Below are 27,560 nucleotides of genomic sequence, written 5' to 3'. Positions count from 1 at the left end.
ACACATTGAGAGCGTTCGGAAAGACAGTTTTCAAACCATTTTAAAGCAGCTTCACTGAGACCTATAATTTGTGATCTGCTGAATTAAAAGTTTTAGACAGGTCAATAAATAAAGCAGCACAGGACTTTTTAAAATCTAGAGAGTTTATTATATAATTTGAGACTAATGTAGCTGCAGTAATGGTGCCATGTCCCATTCTAAACCGTGACTGATTATCCTTAAGAATATTATTGGATGACAAAAAATGTTTTAATTGATTGTTTATCAGTGATTCAAAGACTTTTGCTAAGACTGCCAATTTAGAAATAGGGCTATAGTTATTTGGGTCTGTTGGAACTCCCCCTTTAGTAATGGAATAATCATAGCTGACTTCCACATTTTTGGTATTTCGTTGGAGGTGACACTTAAATTAAATATAGTGGCTAGGTTCTGCTACAAGATCAGCTGCCAATTGTAGGAAATAAGGCTCAATTTTATCAATTCCTGGTGACTTTATAGTATCTAAATTCTTTGGTGCTTTGTGAACTTGTGCACTACTAATGGGCATAAAATTAAATGAATATGAAGTGCAGTTTTGAGCAAACTCAACAGTTTCAGTAGAAGTATGAATAGCCGAGTTCGTAGACTCGGAGGTTGAGCCAATTGATGTAAAATAATTATTAAAAATATCTGCATTAACTTCTCTGCCCTTAACTTCAGTGTGATTAACGTTTAAATGATCTAGGAAATTGGATATCAATGTAGGTACTGAAGCAGACTTGACTAGTTTCCAAAAATTTACAGGATTATTAAGAATTCCATTTATCATAGATAAATAATAATCACACTTTGCACTTTTAATTAATTTTGTGCAGTTGTTTCATAATGCTCTATAAGAGATCCAATCAGTAGAATTATTTGATTTCTTTGCATTGGCCCATGCAATATTTCTCTGTTTTATAAAAGTAAAAACTGTGTCATTGAACCAAGGATTATCTTTACCCCTTACTCTTAAATTGTTTAACTGGAGTATGTTTATCACAGATGGATAAAAATGTTGAAATAGTCTGATGGTGAAATCTGAAATAGTCCCAGGCCAAATCAACATCTGGTATACATGAAACAACCCCCAAATTACTGAGATAAATATCACGTAAAAAAGCTTCTCACACAGAAAACTGCACAGTGATCACTAATATCATTTCAGAAAACTCCCAATTCAGAATACCTGTGAGGAGCGTTAGTTAAAATTAAGTCCAATAAAGTTGATTTGCTCAAATCCTTTTGATTAAGCAGAGATGTTGAACTGATCAGATGTACCAAATGGAAAGATTCACAAACCTCCTTAAATGAGTCGGAAAATGACGATAACCGGTCCCAATTCAAATCACCATGTAAAATCAAGTCATATGTATTTAGTCCAATCATGAAGAAATTCTGCAAATAAAGTACATACTTCACTTGAAGAAGATGAAGGCGGGTGATAACAACCAGCCACAATAATGTCAGAGCCAGAAAACAAATATAGTCTAAGCACCAACAATTCCAAGCCATTTACTTTGCTGAATGACTGAATGCTTAATGACTGAATGCAGGAACAATTCAGATTAGACTTCACATATATTGCAACTTCCCCTCCTTTTGTTGTACAATCAGATCTGAAGACATTATAAGCATTTAAGTTAATCATATCATTTGTGACAGTTGCCTATATAATTCAGCTATATTGGTTTTGTAAAAGTACACAGACCGATTAGAATTGGGTTACTATATATGTACTGTCAAAATGGTCTCATTTACTATTTTCACCTCCCCGTACATATCCATAAGCCCTATTCGGACGGGCTAGTTTTCTAAACTACATTTGAGTTTCCATTCTTACCACCTGACATCTGTGATTTTCATGTACCAATTTGTACGGGACTAACATCTCCATGTTTATTACAGAGGTGGGAGGGTCTGTTTTGTGCATCTGGGCGTCACAGAAATCACGCGCTCTGTATATGTGCATTGCATATAGTCATTCGGTTTGATTACCATTAGAGGTGGGAGGGTCTGTTTTGTGCATCTGGGCATCACAGAAATCACGCGCTCTGTATATGTGCATTGCATATAGTCATTCGGTTTGATTACCATTAGTATTATTACACAATAAATACTAAATACTAAATGGCTAGTATTGCAAAACCATGTTAATGTGTGGTTTCTTTAGTTAAACTTGTTCTTTTTTTTCTTTTTTTTTGTAGTAGGCTAAACCCATGTTTAATTTTCATAAAAGTACATCTGTAATTAAAACATTATGTAATGGAGTGCCTAAATGAAGGCGAGTAATCTTACCTGATGCTGATATTACAATAGCAAGTATTAACAGTTTGGGTAATCTGGATCTTGGTTTTATTATTTTTATTTGTTTATTATTATTATTATTATTATTATTATTTCTTTGCTGGGAAGCAAATATATCAAACATGCGCACGGTAAGACCATCTACGGTAATTCACGTTGGCCAAAACACACGAGGAAATGCGTTGTGAAATATAATATCGCTGGCAATCATAGACATTCACATTTGGACGGGATCATTTTCTCAGAGGATCAATGAGTTTGCTGAAAAACAGTAGGTAATTTGCTCTGGAATTAAAACAGAGGTTGTGTGAGAAAAACTCAGATGTGGCAGATTCGGACGGGATTGAAATCACCAAGTACATCTGTGAAACACAGATTTCTCTAACGACCCCCTGTAAAACTAGTCCCATCCAAATAGGGCTTTAGACAACTCCACCCTGAAAGACAAAAGAAATACACCCAAAGTTGCAACTGAGGGCAAAGAAAAAAACACCCTGCTTTAAATGCACATCTACAAGTTCACAAGACCTGTATGGGCATAAATCAAGCCCTTTCTGCCAACACCAGATGAACAGGCAAATACTTCACAAGGAGAATAAATGATACTGATGCCAGGCTCACAGAGGCCCAAACATCTCGAGGCAGGTCACATAGTTGTGGCAAACTGGTGCTAATTACAGAAACCACCCAAAACCATCAGTCATTAAAGAAGAGCTCTTGTTTGCATCCTGCTATGAAGTTTGCCATTAGTGACGCACTAATATATATATATATATATATTTCCTGAAAAACCTAAGACACCAAAATCAAAACTAAAGTTAATATAATAATCAAGTAATTACATTTATTTAATAATCAACACTTAGTTAAAAGTATTATATAAAATTATAAGAGTTTTATATAAAATTATATAAATGCCCTGTGTTTAATTAGTTTGAAATACAAACATTTAAAAAGCGGCTATGATAAAATAAAACAAATAAATCATGACAGATTAATTCAAATGTAAAATTAAATAAGGACAACCAATTTTAAGGAAAAATGTTATGCAATATAATTCACGTCCTTAACAAAAAGATCTTCTATGGAGTTATTTTTTGTCTAGCTCAATACTGAGTTTCTGTAGGTTTATGTGATTTTGGTAAAATATTTTTTACAAGCTTTTTATTGACATCTTTTTTAAAAACAAGAAATCAATACTGTTAATTTAGCACTTGCTTCAACACATCTGACATGTTTCTCTTAGTTTATCTTAATGTGTGCAGAGAATAGACATAGGCACACTCAAAACTCATCATTTGAGAAATGATAATTTTAAACTACTGCTAGTGTCAATGATTTCAGCCCACCAAAACTGTTTTGGCCGATACTGAAAATTAATTTTGGTGCAACAGCATCCAGCATTATATTTGCATTCACAACAAAGTCTATGTCAACAGCCTTTAAAGAGATGATATGAGAAGGTTGGACATACTTGACATTGGTGTTGGTGCAGATGATGTACTCGATCTCGTCTGAATAAGGGTTCTGGAAGGTGAAGCTGCTGGTTCTGATGAGCATCCACTCACGGTTCTTCATCCGGAAGCGGTACATAACCGAGAGAACCTGCCCTTTCAGCTTGACCACCTAAACACAACAGAAGAACACAAGTTCACATTTAAATCTCTAAGAACCAGCAAATACAAACAAAACAGAAGTCTAGTTGCACCAACAACTAACAGCATAACCTAGCTATGATGTTAAGTCACAACTTTCACTACTAATATGTTTGCATTGCATTATTAACTTGAAATGTATCTCTATGTATAAACTATATATGTACAGAAGCTTTTGTCACAGTAGGTGTATTGTATTGCAACAATAAGCTCATTTAGATCATGAAGGTTAAACTTTTTATGAGAGATAACATTGTGTGAATAAATGACTTGATAGTAACTTCAACACAAACAGAGTGTGCATATTAATAAATAAATGAATGAATCACTTTATGCATTTATTTACGGCTCCCTTTTTAATGCTTTTGAATAACAATAATAATAACAATGAAATAATGTCATGGGTATTTTATAACTATCATTTTTCATTTCATATTATTATTATTTATTTTTTTTTACCCTAAGGCAAACGAAGTTAGAACTTCCTTTTTTTTTATGCACTTCCATGTTACCTTGTGGAGAACTTAAGAACTTTTAGATTACTAATGGTGCTAACTAATTAAGTACAGCATTAGTTATAAACTAGCTTGTATTTATTAAGCCTCTAATGTGGACTTTATTATTTAAGTAAGAGCATACAAATGGCTGGTGCAACCCTACTGGGGTCTTTATCTTAATGAGTGAACGATGACTGTAATCAGTGAAAGAATAAGCAAAATATGACCAATCGTTTCCTACAGCAAATACAAAACCTATTATCAAAGTCCCCCACTAGGATCCAAAATTAATGCTCATCAAGCACCAAATGTGAAAACAAATTGGCTTTAGAAATTAGGAACATGAGGAATATCACATGCTTTATGCAAGAATGATAATGTGTCCCTCATTGATGCTATTGACATGAGTGATTCAATTCAGAAAACAATCAAATTAAAAGCACTACAGACACTATCAATGACTATCAAAGTTTTGCTTTATATATATTGTAAGAGGAACAAGATCTCAATTAGTGTTCATGCTTTTGTGACAAGACTGGCTCACTTTGAGCTCTGGCCGAACTGAACCCCATTAACATGCTCTCCACACAGTCACCTCTATTGTCACTTAAAGCAGTGTTTGCCCATCCAAATACAGAGATTGCTTTAAATAAGAAAGCAGTGTTCAGACAAAACAACTTTCCACTCAACAGAGCATGAAAGGCGTCGAGAAATATCTTCAGAGTTAAAAAAAAAAACTTAAAAAGTATCTGACAAAAATGGCTCTATTAAACAAACAGCACAAATAGCCACACTTCAAGTGAGTAATAGAAATACAGTGAGTTAGAAGAAGAGAGGGAAAAAAGAGAGGGAAAAAAGAGGGGAGAGGATATGGGATATTATTCTTGGAGACAAGAGGCCACTTTCCTTTCCGGCTTGAGAAAGGACCCTAAGATCTCAGGCAGTGGTGGACGAAGTACACAAATCAAGTACTTGAGTAAAAGTACAGATACGTATAGTAAAATATTACTCCAGTAAAAGTAAAAGTACTCCTTTTTCAATCTTACTCAAGTGAAAGTACAAAAGTACTCAATTTTTTATGTACTTAAGTAAAAAAGTACTGAAAGATAGATGTTTGCAATTTTATATAGGCTACTTAATTTAATGTTATATTAGCACATATTTTTTTTTTATAATCCTACTGCTCAAAATACCTGGGATTTTTTCCAAAATAACCACTATATGGAGTCAAGATATATTTTTGTTGTTGATATGGACTACGCTGATGAGAGTGATGTTTACTGTGAAGCTTACACTGTGATGTACCTGAGAGAAAACAGAGATGACCATCTGTTTTTCACCAATAAGAACAAAGTAATTTAAAGTTTGTTTTACAGAACATCAAAGTTACAGTACAGACCAAAAGTTTGGACACACCTCCTCATTGAAAGAGTTTTCTTAATTTTCATGACTATGAAGATTGTAGAGTCACACTGAAGGCATCAAGGGCTATTTGACCAAGAAGGAGAGTGATGATGACCTCTCCTCCACAGTCACCGGACCTGAACCCAATCCAGATGGTTTAGGGGTGAGCTGGACCGCAGACAGAAGGCAAAAGGGCCAACAAGTGCTAAGCATCTCTCGGGGAACTCCTTCAAGACTGTTGAAGACCATTTCAGGTGACTACCTCTTGAAGCTCATCAAGAGAATGCCAAGAGTGTGCAAAGCAGTAATCAAAGCAAAAGGTGGCTACTTTGAAGAACCTAGAATATGACATATTTTCAGTTGTTTCAAGCTTTTTTGTTATTAATATAATTCCATATATAATTCCACATGTGTTAATTCATAGTTTTGATGCCTTCAGTGTGAATCTACAATTTTCTTAGTCATAAAAATAAAGAAAACTCTTTGAATGAGAAAGTGTGTCCAAACTTTTGGTCTGTACTGTAACTTTATATATGACATGATAATAAGGCCTGAAGTTAGGAAGAACATTAAGGAAAATATAATTATATTTTCATAATGATTTTTTCCTTCTCAAACCTTGTCTATGGTTTAAAAACTACCCTGGCCAAACAGGGTGCATCTCTTCCCACTTAAATAATTACTGTAGTTACCATGTTCTGAACATCACATCCTTTCTTTTCTAACCAGATGTAATCTCTCTCTCTCTCTCTCTCTCTCTATATATATATAGGTGGTTGAATAAAAATATTTGGACATTATTTATAAAAATTACCTCAACTTAGCACCAACAAGCTTGTTAGCTAGACAGTTAGCATCAGCTAACAATATTTACTTATTTTCAGTACGGTTATGAATAAACATTCATGTCTGTCTACTCGTCTAGTTAATCCAAACAATATACATATGTATAACGTTACTGTTGATAAACAATATAAAAACAGACGTCACATAGGACATTTTAATAAAACTTTTAACATTATGGCAGCGGGGAATTTGAACGTGCATGAGTTACTGTATTTAATCTGTGTTATTTAAAGGTTTTTTTTTTTTACCTTAAATTGATGTGTCTGCACTCGAGCATTTCAGTGGGCTTAAATACATCATTCTTTACAACGGATTTAGTTCCCAAACAACTGAAAATGTTTAACTAAATATGATTTTCAGTTACAATAATTAATCCAATATTTCGACATTAATAACTTACTTTTAGCAACATCAGACGCACGCGCGCTCACAAGATCTCCCGGTTCTTACTTCTGGAGACTTGCACTAAACGGTTCATTTGAATCAGTGAGTGGTCGACTCCAGAACAGCTGCAATCGGATCATTCTAATTCCTAATTCCTGGTGCGATTCGCGATCCGATTTAAAGGTTTATTTTGAAAAGACTCAGTTCATTCATGATGAATCAGACACCGCTTCTGCGTCTCGGAGCACGTGATATATTATAGGGAGTAACGATATGTTTTATGAAATGTAGTGAAGTAAAAAGTACGATTTTATGCTTCGGAATGTAGTGAAGTAAAAGTAAAAGTTACTAAAAATAAAATTACTCAAGTAAAGTACAGATACTTGAAAAATGTACTTAAGTACAGTAACGAAGTAAAGCTACTCCGTTACTGTCCACCACTGATCTCAGGAGGGAAACAGACAAACATTTTAACTTCTTAAACAGATCCCAGAGTTCACGGTTTCTCAAACCAACCCTGAAGTCTCATGACTCACATCCAGGCTTCAATGCACCTTTCATCAGAATTACTTCACACTGCTTTGATCTGAAATGAGCTGCAAACTGAGTCAATCAAGGGATTTTTTTGCTGCTTTGTAATAAGAAACTGAGAACAATGAGGAAATTATGCATGCATGTGTATAAAAACGAGAAAAAAAATCTTAAAGAGCCACACAGATGGGAAATCAAAAATGACCTGTATTACAGTGTATGATGTTGTTGTCCATCAGTGTAAACAATGTGCAAAGTAATTCAACCAAAACGTACACGATTTATAAAGTTATTGGCTTCTAAAGTAAGGAGTCGACTCTGAATCGCTGAAACGAGTCGTTATAGATTTTTAAATCTTTTGCCCATCTCTATGTACGTCACTAGGAGCACTTTGCATAATAATCTCCGCCTACCGTCTTGAGAGCTCTGACCTGCCCCACCCCCCCACACAGACGCTCTGGTTGGTGTGATAGCATCATGTCGAGGAGACGGTGTATTTTTAATTGTAAAGGCAAGTTTGTTTTATTTTCACTGCCAAAGAATGAAGATCAGAAGAACCAATGGCTAAAATTCATTTTTACCACAATACCAGAGCAGTACAACAAATCCCTTTTGTTCTGTTCACAACATTTCACTGATGACTGCTTTTCTAATCTCAGTGAGTACAAGGCAGGATTTTCAAAGCGTTTGGCCATAAAGGATGGTTCATTTCCAACTTTATTTAGAACAACGAGCATCTCCAAATCATAACACGAAGTATGATTATTAAGTTATGTGTTTGTTTTCTACCAAGCTTCTTATCAGTATGTGTTTTGTCTGCAGCCTGTCTGCGCTGATCGTCATGTACAAACACGTCATTAAAATGAAGTGTAACAAGTGCTGCTAACAGACATTCTGTGATAAAGTTATCCATATGAAAACAACGCCCCCGCGCTGAACGCGCTATTCAGATTCAAACTGAAGCGCGCGGCTTGAATACACACACACAGAAGAAAAAGCAGCGAGACTGTTCAAGTTTTTTATTTTACTGTTTGCTTCGCGATGAGAGGAATAAGACATAATTCACCCCAAAAAGATGCTAACGCATTGTTTGCCATGCAGTTGTGTGCGGAACAACCAATAAAACTGACTATGTTAGTTGACCAATCAGAACACAGTATGCTACCGAAAGGTGGGGTTTAAGGAAACTGAATCTTTTGAACAGCTTCGCGCGAACCGTTTGGGCATCTATGAGAATTGAGGTAATTTTAAAATTATATTTTGACAAAATGACAATGTTTTTTAACCTTGGATGGATTTAAACCTAATGTACAGGACTTATAAACAGTGATAGGAAGCTTAGAATTTTCATCTTACTGGCTATTTAATGAATAAACATTTTATTTCACTTGTGTTTTAAAACCAGCAGGGCAACTAGAATTTAATGTAGTCCTATAATTTATTGGCTTAAATACACCTATTTTAAAGAAGTTACAAGTCACATGACCACTGATATAGAGTATTGTGCATCCCTGGCTGTGATTTATGCATTTAGATTTGATTGGATTGTGAATGGAATTTGGTTGAAGGTGAGATACTGAAAAATAAGAGGGATTAAGACTTTTAAATGATAAAGCGAGTTATAAAATTAGGTTTGATTCGATTATAAAAGCAGGAACATGTATTAGAGAGTCAATTTAAATTTTAAGTTGACTTTAGGGAAGCCAGAGAATTTTGGATTGTGAAATCAGGGCAGGATCTTTGAGAGATTAATATCTCTCTACGGTTTTCTTTTTCCATTCTTTTATGACAAATGGTCTCTTCATCTTCACGCAGTAAAGAATCTGTCAAGTAAGAATCCAGTAGTCCACAACATCAAGTGATTTCGAGCAACCCCCTTGAAAGTACATTGTTCTAGCCTCTGACAACTCAGTATCGAAACTACAGGCCAAGAATAACACGCTTTCACCGTCTCGCTACGCATAAATTGTCGGCTTTTGTTCCACTTGGCTTCAAAAGTACAAGATAAGACGCAGATAAGGCTCAGAAACAGGTGTGTGTTGCGGACGCCGCCACGTGTGTGTGTGTGGTCTCGAGTTTCGAAGACGTCCAGTTATCTGAAGGCTTTTCTGGATGTCAGCCAAAGGGGTCTTTATCAGCCGTCAACAGACCTACGCAGAGAAAGAGGCGAAAGTACTTTGACAAATCTCTTCGTGGCGTACCTGACCACTCAACCTTGGCCTTCCGGGAGAAGCGAGGCGGAGGATTTGAGGGGCTTTTAAGAAGCAAAGCACGTAATATAGAGGGCACGATCATCTAGGGAGTAAAAACACTGCGCACACCCTTCAAGTGCCCACAATATCATCCCATGGGGTGGAATACCAACACACACACACACGGTTGGCACACACGCGTGTGAAGAGAATACTGATAGTAGCTGTAAACCCCAAGACGGGAAGTTGAAGACAAAGAAAAAGGGGCCAAAAAAAAGAGAACAAAAGCTGGTGGAATAAAGAGCAGGATAAAAGAAAAACAGAGAGTTTTTGTAAAAGACCAAAGATAAGGAGACAGGATGAGGTAAAGAGCAAGAACAGAGGTGAAGCGAAAAATAAAACTTTTCAAATTCATTTTCACTCACTGAAATAAAGATGAATAAAAAAAAAAAAAAAAATATATATATATATATATATATATAAACATTAAAAAAAATATTCCTGTCAGTTTGAACTATTTAGTTACCAAGGCAACATTTATATTTTGTTTAAAATTGAAATAGTTTTAATTACTAGAACTGAAACAAAAATTAAGGCTAAATTGAAAAAATGGAAACAGAACATATAAAATCTAATTATGAAATATTAAAACCACTAAGAAACACTACAATAGTACATAAATAGCATATAAAAATAGAAAAAAAACCAGAAAGATAATAAACTACAATTATCATTAATTGGAATAATGAAGAAATTAAATATATCAGATGAAAAACTTTGTTTTAACGTTTCTAATTTGTTTAAATTTAAGTAATAAAATGACTACATTTGAAAACTGAAACAATTTAAATTAAAACTAAATAGAAATATTAAAAACTATTAAAAATGACAAAAATACTCAAAATAAAATTTGAAAATATAAAAGTTAAAAAGAAAAACTAAATCTGAAGAAAAACTATTATAGTATATAAATAATACTAAGAAGAAGAAAAAAAACTGGAAATTCAAGGAAAAAGGTGCTAAAAACAACCAAAAGCATGAGTAATAACAACCAGGATAAAGGAAAGATATATAGATGAGGTAAAGGACAGGAACAGTGACCTGACAGGAAGAGCAAAAACTAAAAGTGAACAGAAGCAAAAATGTAAATTATATAAATAAAATCTACCAATAAAATATATAAAACATATATGAATAAACACAATAATAAAACATGAGCAATACAGAAAACAATGAATAAAGAAACAAAATGCCAGACAGGAACTTAAGGGTAAAGTCAGGGGGCTGAAAAAGACTGAATGTCAGAAAAATAAGGAGAAGGATAAAAATAAAACAGATAGGGTGAGGTAAAGAGCAGGAACAGAGGTGATGTGACAGGAAGAGAGAGCGAGGAAGTCAAAAGAGCTTCTGAGGAGCACCAGCTTGCTGTTTAATTGGCAACTGGATTAAAAACAGAAAGACAAACAACAACAACAGCTGCAACAGAGAAAACCTCTTTAAATGTCCAAACACAAGACTCTTCACCATTCTCTGCAGGTACTCGACGAACTCTCAGGGGTAGCCAATCGACACCTACTAACCGATGGAGACTTGCAAACAGCACTCCACTGACTGGAGTGGGAAGGCAAAGGATTTGGGGTTTTTCTTGGCAAGCAACATTCACATAATGTCACCCCCCTCAGAGTTTGCTCTTTCCCTGCTCTGGGGTCTATCGAGTTCACTGTGTCACCTTGTCTTAGATGTTTCTCCTAATATTCCTGAGACTCAAATTATAAAATGAATGTGGTCACCAGCTCAGATCAGTTGCTCTTTGGGGAACTTCATGAGAACTGCTAGAGTTCATATTGAGATATCTGGTATATGATGCAGACTTGGCAAATCGGAGCACAGTTTGAGATCTCTTGAAACTTGAGGAGATGCATGGGAGATTACTGGTGTGTTTTTCTCAGGAAATCAGAGAATCATGGACAAGATTCATGTCTTCTTAAAGAAGTTAAAGTGTTGCCGATCAACTCAATGAGAAACACCTCAAATAACATCTACCTGACGTTGCATGTTCTAATATGATGCAGTTTTTAATGCTTATTTTTAAAGAATCTGTCTGTCGCATTAATTTGTGCTTCATCTTTATTGTGCTAGATTTATGAAATATATATATTTTTTTACAAAATATAGGAAGTTCATACAAATATTCCCAATTACAATTCTTGAAAATTAGCCTGACTATATGGCAATTTTTTATGAAAATTCACTGATCACTTCAAATAAGTGAGCGGATTATTTTGCCATGACTAGCTCAACGGGAATTGTTGCATTCATTTTAGGGATGTGCATCTCCATAACTGATTGGTCTACAATACTATAACTGGTCAAATATTTTCTTAAAAAAATCTTTATTTTTAAGAATATTATTCTTAAGAATGTTTCGGTAATCCAGCCCTAGTAGACCAATTAGCTCTTATTTCTTCTCAAAAAGAACATCGAGAGATCTTATTTATTTTGTTTCTTTCCTACAGGATCACGGTGCTGATGAATGTGTGTAGGACTGGAACAGTGCTGGTGGTTGGGTTTCCTTTTGTTGGTGTACCTGCTGGAAGCTCTCTCGCAGGTGGCTCTGGTCCTCCGGGTGGCAGAACTCCAAAATGTCTTTACCAAGAAGATCCTGTTCAAACCCAAGAAAAGGAACAGTCATATGAAAGCTTGATTCATACAAACTCTTCATATTTGTTAAATAGAGCACAGCTGATGAGAGAGAATTGTTTCTCCCACCCCTTCTCATCAGACTAACACGGTTTGCCAGATTGAAGACAAGAAAACCTCTGGTCATAGAGATCTTTAAATGGATGTTGAGGCTTTTTCGTTGCAATTTCTGACCCAGTTCATTTGCTGGCTTCCTTGGCTGCAATACGCTGTGTTTTCTGACAACTGGCAACCCGGGGTGTCAAAATACTATTGGTTAAATTAGCAGTGGAATCACCCAGACAAAAACAAAAACAGACATTCCGACATGGAATGAACATTTCAAAGTAGAATCACTGCCTGTAGCATTGTTTTTTGAAAAAACATGTTTGTGAACTTAGTATGTTTCCTAAATATCTGCAAAACTCATAAAATTGCACAGAGCACATTTAATATAAAGCTGCACATTCAGTGAAACTGACCTGAGGCTGGTAGCCAATCACGTTGATGCAACGAGGGTCCACAAAAGTGATGATGCCATCTGAGTTGTGGCGGGAAAGGAACTCCGTCGGCACAGAGAGTCCGTTCATATCCATGGAAACTGGTGAGCTGGTCACCTGAGAGACGAGGTAAAGGGATTTTTACACAAACAGATGGTCATGATGCTCAAACAAATAGATGCATGTTTTGTAGTGCCGCACTATCATGGGATTGTGGAAGAATTAGTTATAGCCGTCTATGCACATTCAGATGTGGGAAGGTATTTATTGAATACAAATCACATTTAAATGCTAGACACATGTTGAAACCTTAAGTATACAAAAGTTTTATGCAGTGACCCTGATTTTAAAAGGTGAGTTTGTTATTTGAGAGCTGACAAGGTACTTTTTATAATGATAGATGAATTAAGTTCCCAGAAATATGTGACAAGAAATGTGAATAAGTTAAGGTAAAGAAAGGACAGGTTCAACATATCCTAATACATCTTCTGTCTAGAGTTTGCCCGCATGTGCACAACAACTCCAGAAGATTGTTGCCATGTGGTTACTAGGGTGTTTTGTCATTATAATGTTGCCATGTGGTTGCTAGGGTGTTCTACTTGTTAGTATGCTGCTGTTACTAGGGTGTTTTTTTTTCTTCTTTTTTTTAAGTAAAACACCCTTGTTTTTGAAGTAAAAAAGAAAAATAAGATAGCAGCTAGAACACTGCAATGCAGTTGCTAGATTGTTATAGTTGTTAGAATGTTGTCATGAATATGCTAATGTGTTCTAATGGTTAGAATGTTGGATGCGGTTCCTAGGGTGTTTTTTGATTAGAATGTTGCCATGCTGTTGTTAGGGTGTTCTAGTTGGTAGAAAGTTGTCATGCAGTTGCTAGGGTGTTATAGTTGTTAGAAAGTTGCCATGCGGTTACTAGGATGTTCTAGTTTTTAGAATGTTGCCATGAAGTAGCTAGGGTGTTCCAATTGATAGAATGTAGCCATGCAGTTGCTAAGGTGTTCAAGTTGTTAGAATGTTTCCATGAAGTAGCTAGGGTGTTCCAAATGATAGAATGTAGCCATGTAGTTGCTAAGGTGTTCTAGTTGCTAGAACGTAGCCATAAGGTTACTAGGATATTCTAGTTGTTAGACTGTTGCTATGTGGTAGCTAGGGTTTTCTTGATAATTGCTATGGTGTTCTGTTTGTTTGCTCAAATGTTACTATACAGTTGCTATGGTGTTCCAGGCAGATGCAAGCATGCTGTCATGCATTTGATAATTTTATTGCCATATACTGTACAGCCGAGATCCAGACATACCTGCAGTCTTCCAATCGCAACCAAGCAGTATTTGCTGGTTTGACCTGCTTCCGTGTCTTCATCCGGAATGGTCATGCCTGGAAAAGAAACAACGACAGTCATTTGTCCAAACACCAGACTGAATACATGTGGAGATCCTGATGACTAACATGTTTATTCCCACATCATTTTCTAATGAGATGCTATGTTGCAACAGTACACATGACCTGTTTGGGAATCTTTGTGCAAAAACATGTTTTTGATCCCAGATATTGGCATTTTCTCAATATTTTTGTCAACGTCTCCATGACTCATCAAGAGTTTTTTTCATTCATAATGATTTATTTTAGTCTTCTAAAACCAGTAGCAAAGCGGTTATTGTTCCTGGATGTTGTCGTGCCGTTTTTATGTGGAGTATACGGGACATGAAGTCAGACAGATGGGAATCAGGGCAGAGAAACGACTCCTGTCCTAGAGTTTGTTTAAGCAGGAACATGAAGCGTTTAATCTCTTTTTAATTGCATTAACGATTTCTCGTTGACACACTTCCTTCTTTGCCTTGACCTCATTATGGTTGGCGGCTAAAAAGCTTTTCAGGATACAATGATCTTTCTGAATGACGCAAAGAAGAGAAAAAACATGAGAAATAGAAAATAAAATAAATGCTACACTCTCACAATGTCTAAGAACTGCTATAAAAAGATTTGAGTATCTGTTTCTTACATAATTGTTTTTATTATACATTTTTCATATTAGATTTTTGTTTTTTCAACTTTCTTTAAAATATGTTTTACAATACAAAATAATTTAGGATCAACCGATGAGCTGTGTGAGGGGTAAGGCTACTATGAGGCAGCTGTGGCCTAATGGTTAGAGAGTTGGACTTGTAACCCAAAGGTTGCAGGTTCAAGTCTCAGTGCAAGCAGGTGAGGGGAGTGAATGAACAGTGCTCTCATCTACCCTCAATACCCATGGCTGAAGTGCCCTGAAAAAGGCAATTGCTCAAAGTCCCGGGTGTGTGTTCACGGACTGTGTTCCCAACTCACTGCTGTGTGTTTGCACTTGGATGGGTTAATTGCAGAGCACCAATTCAAATGAGTATGGGTTACCATACTTGGCAAAATGTCATGACCTTCACTTTTTTTTTTTTTTTTTTACTTTCACTACAGTTTGCTCAGCCAAAAAGTGCAACAGTCCCGGAAGTAAAATATCCTATTTATTTTCTACATAGAATAAATTATTTTGAACAATTACTTTAAAAACAGACCTACTCTGATCTCAGACCTTGTTCATTGATAGTTTCTGCTTTTATTGAAGTCATAAGCCAACATCATTTCAACTTATTTTTTTTACAGAATCGTGTTTAAAAGCTTAATTCCTGGTGAAAAACTACACTACTAATGACTCTGCAGCGATATCTCCGCTAATCAAAGAACTGTGGCAAGCCAAAAGAACACTTTTTCCTATTGTCTCAAACTACTTATTTTGCATTAACATAAAATATATTGATTTCTTATATATAATCAACATTTTTAAATTAATAGATTTTAAATTTTTCCATAATTTCTATCAATGTCATTCACAATGCTTTATGGGATCGTGATTCTTTCCCTTCCCTTATGAAATATGGTATACAGTTGTGTCTTTTTGTCTGGTTTTTGAAAAAATAATTTTTGCTTCAATTCAAGGTTTATAAAGTTGCTATTCACCTAGTAAATGGTTGGTTTGGTTCAGAACTATTAAAAGATTTTTTATAAAGCCCTATGGGGAAAAAAGAATTAGAAAAATACACTTGGAAACAAGGCCACTGACAAACTCTTTCACTCTATTGCAGACCCACTTCTCAAGGTTAAACTGATTCAAACCAGTAACTTGTGAGTATTTTTAACCAATCCATTTAAATAATCGCTTCAAAAGACTTAACACTTGTCATTCTGTATATTTGTTTTTATGCATACAGCAAATATATGCAGTACTGAATAATATAAATACAGAATAGAGTGAAATCTGGTCAATTTATTGTCTCATTGTCAATATTTCATGGTCTGTTCCCACGTTCACACTGCAAACTGTCACCTCGAGTAAAATACAACTCAATGCATCAGCGGTGCATGGCTGTGCAGGGAACAGCAGTTCACAATACTAATGACTCTGTGCTACAAATAAACAGGAACGGTATATATATCACTGCATAAATGACACATTCAGGGGGAAAAAAAACTTCTCTGAAAACAGGCTGCATACCACGGACAGATGCACCGATGGTTTGAATTAATTTACTGCCTTTAATTTGCACAAACTGACATTATACAAGCAGACAGAATTCATTTGCTTGCATATCAAAGTAATAAAGAGCACATAAAGCCTTGTGTTTGTTTTGCAAATGCTATGAAACTGATCAAAAATGCATATCAGGGCCATCTGGTGAGGCCAGAGCATATCCTAACCATTAATGCACTGATTAGCATTCAGCGTGATGAAAATGATACGAGATGTCTTTTAAATCACCACATTCCAGTATGACACCATAATGGCTGACAATCATGCATTGCAGGTTATTTTTATCCTTACTTCGTGCCATTATGCAACAAACAGGATGTCCAGCATGAGTGATTAATTTTATACGACGCACACATATGTTGGAGATGCGCTCAGAGGATACCTGGACAACCTCCAACAAAGATATGTGGCTAAAAGTTCAAGTTTTTGAGTTAAGGGTTCCTCAGTTCACAGTCTATTTCTTCCTTTCTCACTGCACACATGCTGTTGTGTTAATAGGAATCACAGGCCAGGGGGGGCGGGGGGGGTATAGCATGCTGGTGTCATATGGGAGTCATCCAAAAGTCCAGACAGTTCTGCGGACTGAAGGGTTCGATTGGAATTTAACACTGAATTCCAGAGTTCTGGTGGTTCAAGAAGTTCAAACACATTTTCCAAACAACTTGCTCCATTAGGTTTCAGATTGCAAAAAAAAGAGAAAAAAAAAAAAAAAAAAAAAAAAAAAAAATTATATATATATATATATATATATATATATATATATATATATATATATATATATATATATATATATATATATACACACTTTATTTTTATATAAAAAAACACCAATAATATTGCTACTCTTTATGTCTACTCAGATACTGAGTAAGAATATTAAATTAATATTAACAAGCGGAACCTACAAAAAAAAAAGGACTGGTTCCTCTGAATCATTTGCATAAGTACATGTTGATGATGAATGCAAGTTAAATGGATGATTCACCCAAAAATGAAAACTGTCAATATTTTATCGCCGCCATCATACTTAAAACCCATAAAATGTTGGTTAGTCTTTTAAACACAAATTAAGATTTTAATGAAACCTGAGGTCCAGAATCAACAACTACAAGGACACATGGCTGAGCTTCGGTGTTTACCATGTCTTCACTACATAGTGTATATGTGTTTATATATTAAATCTGTTCATCATATTAAGTAATTGCATGAAGGATCAAACCTCTTGATTCATATGGATTCGTTTTATAGTGCTTTTTAATTATTTATTTTTTTCAGATCTTTTAAGTTTGAGTGACCTCGACTTTCAAATCCTCAGACATTGAGAATGTCTCAATTTGTGTTTCAAAGGTTAACCAAGATGCAATGTCTTTGGAACAACGTGAGGGTAAATAAATGACAACTTGGGTGAACATTTCTCTTTAAGTTACATTTAGCACAAAAATCACATGATTCAAATAATAATTTTTGGAACCAGCTAATTTACATGCATCAATAACAATAAGTTCCACTTGCCAATACATCATTTAATTTAATAATGTATCAGCATTATTTAAAAACATAAACTTTAATAAACAATAAAGAATTTGTATTAATAACTAACATTAACAAAAAATGTTATATACTGTAACAAATGCATTGCTCATTGTTCATTAATACACTTATGTTGCATAATAGAAGCTTATTGTTAAGTGCACTGTAAAAAGATTTATTACAAGGCTTCTGTATGCTTTTTATATTTATATAATTTAATGTAGGACTAATTAACTTAATCTATATCACACAAAGAGTACAGTTTTTCCTGCAGATGCATGAGCACATTTAATAATCATTTTTTTACAAGTAAAGCAATAAGTGACTTACATTTATTACATAATATTGCTTGTTTTTGCTCAATTTTGCTAACGAAAACAGTTCCAAACAAAGATCACAGCATTGTTTTGCATCTCTAAGCAATGGACGGTGTTTATTATTGAATGAATCAGCTTTTTGAACTAATCCGTTGAATAAATGATTCAGTGATGTACTCATTAACACAGTCAAATGCTTTGTATCTGACTGAATCAGCCGTTTGAATGAATGGTTGAAGCTCAATGACTCACTCGTTAACATTCACTTGCTGTCACCTACTGGTGGTTTTAATTTAACGTTTCAACTTTTTTTCTTCATGTTTAAAATTATTTCAAATGTCAGTATTCAAAGTTTTATGTTAAAAACAAAACATTAGGCCTATTTATACATCTGTATCTGCAGTTTAAATCAATCCATGTCCCCTCTGAGATGCATAAACTGTAAATACATGCCATTTCAGACGCAGATTCCAGAAATGTTTTCTTATGTTGGAATTAAAAGACCCTAATTACCGGATGAAGTGCTTCTTATTCTTACCCCAAAAATACAAAATGGAAGAAAGAGTTAAAACTGAACACAATCTTGTTAGTCAAGTTGTGCACACTTGTACTTCTACTTTCAATACTTTTACCCCCCCAATATAAAAAATATTATCCTAGCCTTAGATCAACCTTTATTTACCCAACACTGGTCCACTTTGGAGTATTTGTTTGGATATTTGTATGTTTGTCTCTGATTCAGTGGCTTTGAACTGACTGTGTTTGAGTGTGTTTGTGTAAGTACCCGCCGGCGGCCAGGCCTTGATGTAGCCGGTACAGTGCACAACGGAGTACTGCGCCTCCCCCTCCTTAGACGGACCAAGACCATTCCTGTGAATGAAAGAGAAACGAAGAATGAAATAAACAAAACATGTCTGGTACTCGTGTTTGGTCCTTTAAAGTTGGTATTCGGGTCGTATGAGGATTACGGGCTGCAGGATCTGATTTGGAAAGCCGGCACGAACATCCGCAAAAATGTTCCCTTTAGCATTTCACATCAAAACAAAACACAGAAGCACAACAACAGCATGACTCCATCTGCACACATCAAGATGATTTCAGACCTGCTTTTATTTCAATATCACTACAGTTCAAAAGTTTGGGGCTGGTAAGCTTTAGTGTTTTAAAAAGATCTTCCTTCTGCTCAGCCAGGCTTAATTTATTTGATCAAAATTACAGTAAAAACAATAATATTGTGAAATATTATTTGATCAAAATTACAGTAAAAACAACAATATAGTAAAAACAACAATATTGTGAAATATTATTACAATTTCAAAGAACTTTTCTATTAAAATATATTTTAAAATGCAATTTACTCCTGAGATGCAAAGATTAATTTTCAGGATCATTACTCGTGTTCAGGTAACTTTGTTAAGTTTTTTTTTTTTTTTAGATTCTTCAGGTGAACAGAAAGGTTAAGAGCTTTTATTTGAAATAAAGCTCTTTTGTAACATTATAAATATCTTTAGAGACAGTTTTGATCAAATTAACATGTCCTTGCTGAATAAATATATATTTTACTGAAAAAACTAAAAACAGAGTACATTAAATTTCAGCTTTAGATGAAGTAAATTTTTGTTTTTGTTCAACATTTCTATTTAGGTTTTATATCAATGTTTTAGTAATTAGATAAAAGTAATTTAATTTCTATGCCAATAACACAGACAAACAGAACTGAAGATCATGACCATTTTATATGTCGAAATGTATTGGATTGTAGCATTGACACATTGAAAAATATCCATTTCAGCACCGAAAACAGTGTACAGACTTAAAAGTAATAACATGAGAGCAAAATAACATTTCCTGGAATCTTCACAAATTAAATATATTTAGTCTGCTGAACTTAAGAGATTTTAGAAAAGCAAAGGGAAACCAAATATGCACAATATCCTTGGACTCTGAATCAAACTTTTTACCCCGTCCATTAATACGAAGCACTTCGTGTGCCTTTCTCATAATGTTCTTCATGCGCTCTGTGCACAATCCCATCCCCTGTCAAATCAGTCAAGATTAGATTTAGAGTTTCCATTTACTTTGAGTTCATTAATTTATTTTCAGTTTGCAAGCTCAACGGATAGCTATGCCATGGCAGTTAGTTTGCAATCATCATTTAATTTTTGTTTATGAGCTCAACTGCGTGCCCAACACAAGGTCATGGGTTCGATTCTTAGGGTCAACACATAAAGATCAAGCACATTCCTTTAATGCACTTAAAGTCATTTTGGATAAAAGGATCTACCAAATGGAAATGAAAACCAATATTATTTTGTTTTCGATTTAGTATCCAATATTATCCCTCATCCATATTGGCCCAGTTTTGTGAACTGTACAACAGGCCTTTTTGCATAAACATTTGACACACATGTGCCATTTATCAATCAGACATCTGCAATGTATTTCTCTCACAGATGTTCCTGGAAGAGGCGATTCCTGCATTCCAGAGCTGTCAAAACCCAAAAAACACACAGCACTGCAAGTTTGATGCATTGGGTTAAACATCAGGGGTCAAAGGGCAAATTACAGGAGGGATGAACATAAACACTGGTGTTTAAGAACAAATTCTATGAATTTTCTTTAAGGATACACAATTCCTAGAAGTCATTCATGTAATGCCAAAAGTCCTAAGCGCTGCAAGACAACTAAGATAATAGATAAGCGTTTATTTAATTATCTGTGTGCTGCTTTACTTTCACTGTTTCAAGACTTACCATTAAACCATGTTCAGAAACAAAAAACAGACTCTAAAATGTGCTATTTAAGTAATATTTAATTAATTGCTTACTGTAAAGAAATTCCTAATGGAATCCGATGCATTCAGGTTTATTCAGTCAGATAAAATACTTTTGACTTAAAACAAACTAGTTCATTTACATGTTAGCACATCAAGCTGACTTTTAGATTACCTGACAAAACGTTCACAAGGTACGTTGTTTTTTTGTTTTGTTTTTTAATGGGTTTGATTGTAAGTGTACACTATAAATGAATCAGCAAATCTTACTGCACAAGTCCTGTTTTAAATTACAGGATGTTTGGTTAATAAACTAGGGTTGAAAATTTTAAATATGAATAAAGAAGAAGATTCATACCTGTATCTCTTTCTCATGCTGGACAACCGATTCAGTGAGATATGATCCAGTGGAGCACTGCCACACCTAAAAAACATTTGAATATCCTTAAATTCTCACCATAAATGGATGAGACTACAAATGCATGTACATTTTTGTTAAACATTAAAGTTTGGAAACCTAAATGATTAAAAAAAAAATTAAAGAGCAAAGAACATTCAGATTAAATCAAGTGCATTTCAAGGGCTCCATTAACTGTGAAACGATGCAGAAAAAAAAACTACACTGACAAAGTATGTTAAACATTAAACTTTGGAAACATCAGCTTTTAATGGCACAAATAATCACCTAGATGATTTAAAATAAAATAAAAAGATTGTATTATTTTAAAAAAAGCAATGATAAAAATTGTAAAAGATTACATTGAAATAATATGTACTCCGAGGTCATGTTAACTAAAAATAAATTTATTTATTTTTAAAGAAAAATACTGACAAAATTATATATATATATATATATATATATATATATATATATATATATATATATATAATTATTATTTATTTTTTTATTTTTTACTTTAAACCTCAACAACTTAACTATTTTAATTTATGGCATATAGTAAATTACCATATATTTTAATAAAAAAAAAAGATCCCATAATTTTTATGATGATAATAGTAAAAAGCAATCATTTTTTAAGTTTTTTTTTTTTTTTTTTTTTTTTTGGTACAATCGGCAAAGTAGATTCAGATTAAATACTATGTATTAAGAGGCTGCATTAACTATTAAATACTAGAAACTAAACAAACAAATAAATAAATGAACAGTCAAGATGTCAATACAAATTGACAAATACAAGAAAACTATAAAAAAAAAAATAAATCTTAATTTTTGTAAAACTTTTAACCTCAACTCAATTTATGGTACAAATGATCACTTATTATTATTATTTTTTTTATGTTGGTAAAAATATATACATGTATTACATTTTTGTGGCATTTAATTCGGATTTAATAATATGCACACAGAGACTGCATAGCTAGAAAATAGTTTAACAATAACTAAAGAAAGAAAGAATTGACAATTAAAAATGTTGTCAGTCATGTTGACAGAAAAATACAAGACTACAATGTTTTTTTAAACTCGAAACAAAAAAAGTTTTTTTTTTTGTTTTTTTTACAACTAATAATAAAATAAATAAATTATTAATAGCACAACCACTGATGATATCTAATATTCTAGTGACCATGTTATGACTATATATAGCTGTTATCATTTGAATCCAGCAAGTAAAGACAGTAAAGACTATAAGAGCGACCTGAAATCTCTGACCCTGTTGAGGGGTAAAATAGTTCACATCTGTTCCAACTTGAGCTGTTTATCTCCCAAAATCACTTCCATTCAACCTGGCGAGACAATCTGTCGTCCCTCGGGTCTATGTCAAATAGGCTGTGTTCATGAATGCAAGGTATGCAAATAAATGGCATGTACGTTTTTGGACAACAACAAGCAAGTAAGCGTCCTTCAGAGTTGACTCATGGTGTCTAGCATTGTGTAAGAACTTTTAAGAATGATGCTCATGCTTTTTAGGGGTTCTGTTTATCTCAAGCATTTTAACACACACTCAACAGATGCGCTCATCCACTAGCATGCGGTTTCAATCTGTCAAAGAGCCACAAATAGAAATCATTAAACATGAACACAGTTGCTAACTCTCATATTTATGTGCTAAAGGAAGCACAAAAACATATGCGGCTTAATCATGCATTATGTTGGAATTTGCTCGTCATGGTTTGCGACTTAAACTGGCACGGACATTCAAATCAAATTCGGGAAGTGCATGTTTTCGTCTGGTGCTAAATATGGACCAAACAACATTTCCAAACAACATTATGAATGAAAACACCTTTTAAACATACTGCGGGGAAGGACAGGAATGTTCGGCAACAATAACATCAAGTTTCTGTTTGCCTCATTGCTAATAAATCCAATTAATACTGCATTTTGTTGTCTTGAAAGTTCATGCAGGCTTTAAAAATCAACCAGTAAAATTGTAGTATTTTCAGAAAAAAAAATGAATGAAAAAACTTGGATAAAGAGGGGAATATTTCATGAAGGATCATAATGAAGACAGAAAGATGCATAAACCCAGACTTCTACACCTACAGTTAATAAACACATAGGCGTGAATTTATTTATAAGTAGTTATAATGTCAATCAGCTCACCTAAATATGAACCTTTTAAAACATCACACAGTGTAATTAATTTTATGAGAGTGACATAAGCTCTCAAAATCTGCTTAAATTGGATCCAAATGGCCTCAATATGCAAAGACTATGGTGTGCCAATATCTAAAAAATGGATATGCTGATGGTTCAAAGCTCATTCTTCTATTGGGAATCGAACTTGCAACCTTCCGTTATGAGTCCTGATCGTTAATCACCACACCACACCAGTGACCATGAGATCTGTACCTCATTCTGCAGATGAAGGAACGTCTGGAGCCCATACACATTCTCATAGAGGACTGCTGTCCTTCCTTCTTCACTGTCCCCGTCTTCAGGTCCAATATACGCCCTGGAAATCAACACACGCACACAGACAGGAAAGAGGAAAGATGTTTTTTATGTGTTTGTTTTTATTTTCTGTGATGCAAAGCTGATTTTTCAGCAGCCATTTCTCCAGTCTCTGCATGATCCTTCAGAAATCATTACATTACAATAATATATTAAAAGACAAAACTATTTTAAAGGCGACATCTCTCAATCTGGAATGTCTCCATCTGTATCAATACGCTTGCAGTATTGCTCTCAATGAGTGTCATGGCAGACTCCCAAATCTAACATTTAAAATAATACTGTTTGTGTGTCAGGGAATAGAGTTTATATAGTTAATTATGTTAATATAATATAGTTTTTAAGGTGGGAATGTATTTGTTTAGATTCAATAACAATAACTCTTATTTGAAAAGTTGATTGAACTTTTATGGAGATGTGAGCTGCAGTAAGGTGCATCATCCACTGGACTGCATGAATATATCAAGTGTCAAACATATCAAAAAGGAATCAACAATTTCCACAACCTTTGGATGCACCAGTTATTAAGCGATTACCTCGTATCACTTCAGCCTCACACATTCATAGCAGCACCCAGTGCATTCATTTGATTAGATTTATGGGGGTGATTTAGCATGCTAAATTTATTGTGTCTTTGCCTGGTGTAGAGAACAAATGCACATTGTCCAAATAGTGTTTTCATTGGTATAGTTGATTACTTGTACACATCTCTAATTTGATTCATGACCATAATGGCCTTAAGTTACAAAATGCATTTCTGAGATGCCACAGTAACCGTTTGCAGAAGTGCCTTTCAGGGGCCGTTCAATCCTAATAAATCCCATAATAAACAAGAAGCGTTCCCACAAACACATACAGATGCACAGTAAATGTTATGACCATCTCGTCCACCGCTACAACATCTGCTCGATTACAAGGCACAGAAGACCGGCTAAAATAATCCAATCACAAGCATTTTAAAATTGTTCTTCCCCATCCAGCACAACAAGAATAAGGGAGGAAGAGGCCAAAAAATTTCATTGTCTTAACAAAACACCCAGAACAATAGTCAAATAGAGAGTGTTATACTTCTCGGAATGCTGATGCCTATAGGACAAAAGCTTGGGATTATTGAAGCCTGAAGTTATTTCCATAAACAAATTAGCTGACATGCCTTTCAGCCGAGAAGTAGTCGTCTCTGAACTGATCCAGTGACAGCTGCTAAAGCCCCCAGGAGCAGATCTAATTGTCGAGAAGTCTTTCCACTCTGAAGGACAGACGCCAAGAACGTTGGAAGCATTTAAAAGCTATTAATACTCCTCTCGAAGATGGATAACAACAGGACCGCTCAAGAACATCAAGAAAGAGGCCCTTGGTAGCTGTTGTTCAACAAACAATTGGGTGGAAAACCATATGGAGATGATAAACTAAGCTGGATTACAATTGTAAATCATCCAGATGGTGACCCAGTGCCCTACCGAAAACTCAATAACACTGAAAAGGTCAGCTGTGCTGTAATATATAGGCCTTTCAACAAGGCAAAACCTTGCTGGAAATAAGGAATGTGACTATTCACTCAAGTCACGATTAGATTCACGATTTTGGTCTTACGATTAGATCATGATCTTTTTTTTTAAAAAATGAGATGAAATGTGTCTTTTTATTATTGCTTGGACAAAATGCTGTATGTTTCTTTGTGAAATTCTACTATAACACTATAATAATATACTGGTGCATCTCAATAAATTAGAATGTCGTGATTTATTTCAATAATTCAACTCAAATTGTGATGCTTGTGTATTAAATAAATTCAATGCAGACAGACTGAAGTAGTTTAAGTCTTTGGTTCTTTTAATTGTGATGATTTAGGCTCAAATTAAAAAAAAACCCACCAATTCACTCTCAACAAATTAGAATACTTTCATAAGACCCATAAAAAAATAAAAACATTTTTAATGAATTTTCGGTCTTCTGGAAAGTATGCTCATTTACTACAGTACTTGGTAGGGGGGCTTCTTTTGCTTTGGCACTGCTGAGGTGGTATGGAAGCCCAGGTTTCTTTGACAGTGGCCTTCAGCTCATCTGCATTTTTTGGTCTCTTGTTTCTCATTTTCCTCTTGACAATACCTCATAGTTTTCTCTGGTGTTCAGGTCTGGTGAGTTTGCTGACCAGTCAAGCACACCAACACCATGGTCATTAAACTAACTTTTGGTGCTTTTGGCAGTGTGGGCATGTGCCAAATCCTGCTGGAAAATGAAATCCGCATCTTCAAAAAGCTGGTCAGCAGAAGGAAGCATGAAGTGCTCCAATATTTCTTGGTAAACAGGTGCAGTGACTTTGGTTTTCAAAAAACAGAATGGACCAACACCAGCAGATGACATTGCACCCCAAATCGTCACAGACTGTGGAAACTTAACACTGGACTTCAAGCAACTATGAGCTTCTCCACCCTTCCTTAAGAGTCTAGGACCTTGGTTTTCAAATGAAATACAAAACTTGCTCTCATCTGAAAAGAGGACTTTGGACCACTGGGCAACAGTCCAGTTCTTCTTCTCCTTAGCCCAGGTAAGACGCATCTGACGTTGTCTGTGGTTGAGCAAAATCTTTGACACGTCTGTGTGTGGTGGCTCTAGATGCCTTGACCCCAGCCTCAATCCATTCCTTGTGAAGTTCACTCAAATTCTTGAATCGATTTTGCTTGACAAATCCTCATAAGGTTGCGGTTCTCTCGGTGTTGTGCATCTTTTTCCTTCCACTAAACTTTCTGTTAACATGCTTGGATACTGCACTCTGTGAACAGCCAGCTTCTTTGGCAATGAATGTTTGTGGCTTATGAGATGCACCTGTACTTATAAAGCACTTGCATATTATTATTCTTCTGTTGGTTTTGATTGCTTCTAATGTCTAATGTCCTAATTTAAATATAAATACATGGCAACATGAGCAGTTTTTAATTTAAATTAGATTGTATAAATTCAAATTTAAGCAAAAACAGAATGGTTTGAATTCAGTTTTGTTAAACTACAGGCCTAAATAAAAAAAATATCTGCATGAACCAGAAACAGCAGACGACATGAACGAGACGCAGATTTACCCTCTGCCAGCAGGTGGAGCTTAAAGCTTTTCTTGATAGCCACTGTAAACAAAGCAGCGCTGCACTTGTGAATTTTAAAGCTCCAATATGGAGGAATTTTGTAATAAAATTAACGAAAATAACTTGCACAGTGTTATATATTTCCTCCAGTTGTGTACTTACAATATCTCAAAAGTCTCCAAAGATTTTTTATTTCAGAGAAATTCCGATTTTAAATAACTGGCCGTCCCGGAAAAGAAATGTCGCCTCTCAGTGACGCAATGTCCGCTCTATACTTTGTTTCCGGTGTAGACCATGTGATGTTCCACCACACCGGTCAAATGTCACATGGTCAAATGCGGAAGTGGTGGTTATGTTATAGCCGCGCGTATGGTTTGGTT

The 27,560-nt window shown here is 34.8% G+C and overlaps 1 protein-coding gene across 4 annotated transcripts in view; it reads right to left on the bottom strand.

Annotated features, from left to right (window-relative positions):
* The window catches only part of arnt2 (aryl-hydrocarbon receptor nuclear translocator 2), a 79,425-nt gene that overhangs the window by 26,708 nt on the left and 25,157 nt on the right, over positions 1-27,560 (bottom strand). For all 4 annotated transcript variants that reach the window (XM_026266905.1, XM_026266907.1, XM_026266906.1 and 1 more), the window contains 7 exons: positions 24,005-24,107; positions 21,548-21,613; positions 19,201-19,286; positions 14,311-14,387; positions 12,996-13,130; positions 12,422-12,496; positions 3,800-3,951 (listed from right to left, as the gene is read on the bottom strand). In XM_026266905.1, coding sequence (XP_026122690.1) covers positions 3,800-3,951; positions 12,422-12,496; positions 12,996-13,130; positions 14,311-14,387; positions 19,201-19,286; positions 21,548-21,613; positions 24,005-24,107 — 694 coding nt within the window. The remainder of the gene's footprint in view (positions 1-3,799; positions 3,952-12,421; positions 12,497-12,995; positions 13,131-14,310; positions 14,388-19,200; positions 19,287-21,547; positions 21,614-24,004; positions 24,108-27,560) is intronic.

Source organism: Carassius auratus, chromosome 7 (assembly GCF_003368295.1).
Source record: "Carassius auratus strain Wakin chromosome 7, ASM336829v1, whole genome shotgun sequence".
Lineage (NCBI taxonomy): Eukaryota > Metazoa > Chordata > Actinopteri > Cypriniformes > Cyprinidae > Carassius > Carassius auratus.
This window is presented reverse-complemented; position numbering and strand designations above follow the sequence as displayed.